The sequence below is a fragment of the Lactuca virosa genome, chromosome 5, assembly GCF_052849685.1.
Source record: "Lactuca virosa cultivar CGN04683 chromosome 5, Lactuca_virosa_CGN04683_v6, whole genome shotgun sequence".
Taxonomy (NCBI): domain Eukaryota; kingdom Viridiplantae; phylum Streptophyta; class Magnoliopsida; order Asterales; family Asteraceae; genus Lactuca; species Lactuca virosa.
In genome coordinates this window covers 298,632,658-298,639,143 of record NC_136430.1, presented here as the reverse complement: position 1 = coordinate 298,639,143, position 6,486 = coordinate 298,632,658, and the positions used below count along the sequence as shown (strand labels likewise).

The window sequence follows — 6,486 nt, the reverse complement described above, 5'->3', positions numbered from 1 at the left end:
AAAAGTTACTCAAACAAGAAAGTGATATTTTTACAGGTTTTTCAGAGGTTATTTATGTAGCCTTTTTCAGAAGAATCATAAAGGTAGAAAATCTTTTGAGTAAAATCTCAAAAGAAGAATCTTTTGAAATAAATATTCATTAATTAATCTCCTTTATTCGAAATATTTGATCTTCAAATCTGGCTATAAAAGAAAACACAATCAAGAACAAATATATTCATATACAATACAACTTGCTACAAACCAAGAGTGATGAAGCCATTTATCATTGAGATATTGCAGATGGATTCTAAGCTTCATGTTCACCAAGAGCAAGAAAGGAGCAGAAAATAGTCTTTGTAACCAACGAGTTGGTTGGCTCAAATCCATGAAACCATCATGTTAACATGATCAACACGAAGGAATTCGCGGTTTCATCAGATTATGATTCAGTAGATGAAACACAAGACTCATTGTATTGATGGTTGCTCCTTGCATCATGACAGTGAGTGGAGGAGAGAAAGAGTATTGTCAACAAGAAGAAGACTTAATGCCAATATTCTTTTAATAAACTAGAGCATTCAGAACATTCTCGATGACTGCAACTCTTTCTACCTCTGGAAGGAAGAGGTGCATATAAATTAAAGATAGTCCTGAAAGATGGATGATGGAGAGAAAAGAGAATACTTGTAAACATTAGAATCAAAGCTTAAGCAAAATATGTAAAATTCTAAAGACATAATAAAAGAAACAGTTGTTTTTGTGTTTTTGTGTTTGAGAAAGCCAAAGGAACCAAAGTTTATTCAAACGATTAAGTCGTTGATAGCATGCCAATATCTGCAATCAATTTGTTTAGAGTCTTCTCGTCCAGTGCCTTAGTGAAAATGTCAGCCAACTGATCAGTGGATGGAATGTAGAACAATTCTACTTTTTCTTTTTTAACGATGTCCCTGATGAAGTGGTGATAGATATAAATGTGATTGGTCTTGGAATGTTGTACTGGATTCTATATCATATGAATGACACTGGTGTTTTCAAAGCAGATGGGAGTCTTTGAGAAGTTTAGACCATAATCTAAGAGCTGATTCTGAATCCATAGAATCTGAACACAACACCTTCCAGTGGCTATATATTCAGCTTCAGCGGTAGAGCAAACCACCGATGTCTGCTTCTTGTTGGACCAGCTCACCAATCTGTTTCCAAGCATTTGAACCCCCCGAAAGTACTTTTACGATCAATGCCACATCCACCATGATCGGAGTCAGTGTATCGTACCAACTTGAACTCAGAATCGCGAGGATACCATAACCCAAGATTGGGTGTATGCTTTAAGTAACGAAAAATCCTTTTTACAGCAAGAAGATGAGATTCCTTAGGATTGGCTTGATAACAAGCTCACAATATGGTAGCAAACATGATGTCAGGACAACTGGATGTAAGATAGAGTAGTGAGCCTAACATTCCTCGATATAGAGTTGCATTCACATCAGCGCCATTTGGATCAACACCAATAGATGATGATGAGGACATCAGAGTCTTTGCCGGCTTGTAATCAGAAAAACCAAACTTCTTTAGCATATATGCAATGTATTTTGCTTGACAAACAAAAATACCACCAGTTAATTGTTTAACCTCCAAACCTAAACAAAAATTTAGTTCACCCATCATGCTCATCTCAAACTTCTTAGCCATGATCTCAACGAATTCTGAACTTAGCTTCTCATGAGTGGATCCTAAGATGATATCATCAACATACACTTGAGCAAGAATGATGTGAGATCATGGGTGTTTGATGAACAAAGTGTTATCAATCTTTCCTTGTTTGTATCCTCTTCATTTTCAAACCCTGGAGGTTGCTTTAGAAAAACTTCTTCTTGAAGATCTCCATGTAAGAAAGCAGTTTTAACATCCATTTGATAGACCTTGAAGTTCTTGAATGAAACAAAGGCAAGAAAAAGACGAATTACTTCAAGTCTAGCAAAAAGAGCAAATGTTTCATCAAAGTCTAAGTCTTCCAGTTGACAAAAACCTTGAGCCACAAGTCTTGCTTTGTTTCTTATGATGATCCCATCTTCATCCATCTTATTTCTGAATACCCAACGACTGCCAATGATGGCTTTTCCTCGAGGCATTGGAACAAGAGTCCACACATGGTGATGTTCAAATTCATTCAGCTCATCCTGCATAACCTTGATCCAGTCATCTTCTTTCAGAGCGTCAGCGACATTCTTTGGTTCAGTCATCGAGACAAAATTCACAAACATGCAGAAGTTGCTGTTGACTCTGCTACGAGTGAGAATCCTAGAATTTACATCTCCAATGATTTGAGATTCAGGATGATCTCGAAGAATTCTAGAATTAGAACATTCATTCATATTATTTGGAACATAATCTTCTTGATTAGATTCTTCAGTTTCTTCAGATATGAAAGGCTAATCTTTAGTGACAGGTTGTGAGCTGATAATTTTAACAATATTAGGAACAACAGGCTCAAAGTCATTTGAAAGGAGTTCAAGAACAGGTTCTGAAGGACTGTAAGTAAGTTCATTCATAATTGATGAAGGGTGATCAATTCGGTCATAAATGAATGAGTCCTCATCGAAAGTGACATGAGCAGTTTCCTCAATAGTTTGTCTTGAAAGATTGAATACCCCGAAAGCCTTGGATACACTAGAATAACCTAGAAACATTCCTTCATCATCTTTATCTTCAAACTTCGAGCATTGATCTCTTTGATCCAGGATGTAACAAACACACCCAAACACATGAAAATAGGAGATATCTGGTTTCCTTCCTTTAAGTAGCTCATAGGTAGTTTTCCTATGCTTCTTAACAATGATTGACCGGTTTTGGGTATAACACGTTGTGTTAACAACCTCAGCCCAAAAGAACAAAGGAAGACCAGCTTCAACAATCAGAGTTCTTCCAGCTTCAATGAGTGTTTTGTTCCTTCTTTCAGCAATGTCATTTTGTTGGGTAGTTCTAACAACAGATAAATTCTGGGAAATTCCCGAGTTTGATAAAAAGTCTTCCAGGGAGGAGTTTCTAAACTCACTTCCACGATCATTACGTAATTTCCTAACTTTGTGATCATAGATAACCTCCCATTGCTTAATGAGAGAAATGATTTCATCAGTGGCATGACTCTTCTTTCTTAAACAGACTACCCAGGTAAATCTTGAAGATTCTTCCATAATAATAAGAGTATACTTCTTCCTAGCTCTTGACTTAATCAGGATCGGTCCAATAAGATCCATGAGGAGGAGATGAATAGGTTTGATAATGGAAGAGCAGGACTTTGGCTTGCATGAAGACTTGATTTTCTTTCCATTTTCAAACGCTAAGCATAACTTATCTTTAGCAAATTGCATCTTAGGAATTCCTCTTACAAGTTGATTCCCTGAAATCTTTGATATGTTCTTGAAATTCAAATAAGATAACCTTCTGGCCACAACCAATTTAGATGAGACTTAGCACGAGAGAAGAATCAACGACAAAGAGATTTGTCAACAGAGAACATATCCAATACATAAATGTCATTATGTCGATTAGCAGTCAGAACAGTGACCTTATTTTCCTTCTCTCTTGTTAAACTTAACTTCATAATCAGCGTTACACAGTTGGCTGATTGAGATGAGATTGTGCTGAAGACCTTTCACGTAAGAGACATTCTTGAATACAACAAAGTTGCACTTGATGGTTCCATATCCCTTTGTAGTTTTCGTGCCATTATCTCCATATGTAATAGTAGAACCATCCTTCTTTATGAAATCTTCTAAAAGAGACTTGAATCTGGTCATATGTCTTGAGCAGCCACTATCTAGATACCAAATATGTTCTTTACCCTTAAACTAATATATATACAGTTAATTCACACTGACCTATCTTGCAATGGGTCACTTAAGAAAAGATATTATAACTATCATCAGGGAGACAATTTAAAGAGTTTCCCTTTTATCCACATATCATTTCGAATCATGATGTTGTCAGCGCGAATGGAGTTCTTTTCAAAAGTACACTCGCTGACTTTATGAGAAGCATCACTACATCGATAACAAACTTTGCTTCCAGGATTCTTTCCTTTAACATTAGATTTTGATTTCTTTTCAACTGAATCTGAAGAAATTTGATTCTTTGATTTAAGAGTTCTTGTTTTAGTTCTTGAACAGGGAATGCTATTGATGGTATGCTCAGATGATACCTTGTCATGAGGCTCATGAGACATTGAAGATTCATCTAAAATATAAGACTTTGATTGATCTTCAGGTTCAGAGCTGCTAACAGAGCACTGAGGGAATATGCTAAGAATTTCGTTACCGGATAAGCTTCACCATTACAAATATGAAATTTCAGTAAAACATTAGTGGATGGTAGAACATACACACGATGAGAAGGTTGGCGGGAAGGATTAAGATCAGATAATTTAGGAGCATATTTGGTTTTGCCTTTAGATTTAGTGGAGTAATGAGTATCAATTAAAGTTTGATTTATATAATAAGTACTTACAAATCTACTCTTAAAATCATTTTTTAAACAATCATCGCTATAGAGGGTTTGTTTAGTCTCAACACTTTTTGTTAAGGAAACAACACCTTCTATATCAACTCCAAGAATTTTCTCACACTAACCCGAAATCTGAGAATTAATAGTTCTTGTAACATTATGGTGAGACGAAGCCCAAAATTTTAAAATAAGGTGAACATTTCTAGCATGATTAACAACTTTTTCTTTTTCAGAGTGAAGAAAGTTGTTGGTCAGCAAGATACAAGTATTTTCCTTTTTTAAAAGAGAAAGATATTTTTCGAAAGAGGAGAATTTTTCTTTGAGTTTTTTTTAATTCAAATATGAGAAAAGATCTTTCTTTGTTTGAAACAGATAAATCGAAACATAAGTGATCAATCGTGTCAATTTTTTCGATTTTTTCAATGGAATAGTAGTTAACAAGATTTTTTACCTGATACATTGAGGTTGTGTCCCATTCCTTAAGGTTTGTACCCGCTTGAGAAGGATCAGCGTCAAGAGTGTCAACGCTGTCATTTGATGTGTCAGTGTGAGACTCAACGATCTGGGCCATGAGATACTTACCTTTTGAAGCTTCGTTATCTGAGAGGTTTTTTCAAAAGCAGATGATAGAGTGATCATCGTCTCTTAAGAAGTTGAGCAATTTTGAACCAAACAATAGACGAAATAAGGAAGTGAGTTTCCAATGGCAACTCTTGCCTTTACATAGAGATTCATCACCCTTTTTTCTTCCTTTTTGTATCCTGACATTTCCGTTTTATCTTACTATCAGATGCACCATCATTAGATGATTGATGCATAACGGCAATGAAACCTTTGTTGACGATGTCGAGCATGTCAAAGTCCATGACCTCGAGAGCATCCATGGCCTTTGATTTCCAAGCAGTGAAGTTAAGTTCATCGAACTGAGGAATCTTGTTGCAAACAATTGATTTTGGATTGTAGGAGGTCGACATAATTACTTGAGTGTACCAAAAACCTGATCTGATACCCATTAAGGTTTGTATCGATCGAATACACTTCAAGTATGATAAACAAGAACAAACTGAACTAAGCAAATAAAGAACGAAAAAAGTAAAGAACACAAAGAATTATCCAAATTGTCTTTCACCAAGAAATGAGTTGTTTTCACCAAGAAAACTGGTTGTCACAAAGACGGTCAAAAAGACGTTCTACCACATTAGGGTTTCACCCTAATGTTGAATATATATTAATCTATACAAGTATATCCCTTGATTGAAGGGATTGTATCTAATCCATGCTAAGAACCAATCCTTATCACAAGGTTATCAGATCTGCTATCTATTATATATATATATATATATATATATATATATATATATATATATATACTAGGTCTAAGACCCGTGTATTACACGGGTTTATTAAAAATAAAAATTTAATATGAATATATAAACATTAAATATTTTATAAAATAATATTTTTCCATAACAAAATGTAATCTTTTGGAGCATTTATGAAAAAAATCAAATCTCTTGGAACATTTATGAGAATTTATTATCAAATTAATAGAATGATAACCTTACATATATATAACCCATTAGAACTTTTTGGAAATTTATTTTAAGAAAATTGAAATCCCCAAAAAATGACAAGTGGAAAATAACAATTTTAAAAATCCTACAAAATGACATTTGTCAAAAATGAAGGAGAAGATGACAAGTGGCAAAAGTATTTTCATTTATTAGGTAGGATATATATATATATATATATATATATATATATATATATATATATATATATATGTGTGTGTGTGTGTGTGTGTGTAATTACCTAATATACAAAGATTACATTAGATTATATAACTATACGCTGACGCTGATAAGACTTGCTGGCAATGACCCTGACGTTGGCGCTGATGCTGGCGGTTAACGTGTAGAGTGCTTGATTCATTAGATCATAAGGTGTGACCTTACACTATTAAATAATTTTATGCACATTGGTTTTTAAATAGTATATTAATAT

General features: G+C 34.4%; 1 protein-coding gene across 1 annotated transcript; it reads right to left on the bottom strand.

The window, feature by feature from the left end:
* Positions 1 to 1,374: 1,374 nt before the first annotated feature.
* LOC145112964 (putative mitochondrial protein AtMg00820) lies at positions 1,375 to 2,354 on the bottom strand. Its single transcript, XM_079049068.1, has 2 exons — positions 2,009 to 2,354; positions 1,375 to 1,712 (listed from the first exon to the last, which is right to left on the bottom strand). The coding sequence occupies exons 1-2, from the start codon at positions 2,352 to 2,354 to the stop codon at positions 1,375 to 1,377; spliced, it is 684 nt and encodes a 227-aa protein (XP_078905194.1).
* Positions 2,355 to 6,486: the final 4,132 nt, after the last annotated feature.

What these genes read in the sequence shown, in the direction of transcription:
- LOC145112964 (XM_079049068.1), bottom strand. Translation starts at nt 2,354, where the DNA reads ATGAATGAATGTTCTAATTCTAGAATTCTTCGAGATCATCCTGAATCT. An exon ending in AGCAAGACTTGTGGCTCAAG is followed by an intron (nt 1,713 to 2,008) that starts GTTTTTGTCAAC and finishes ATATCATCTTAG; the next exon opens with GATCCACTCATGAGAAGCTA.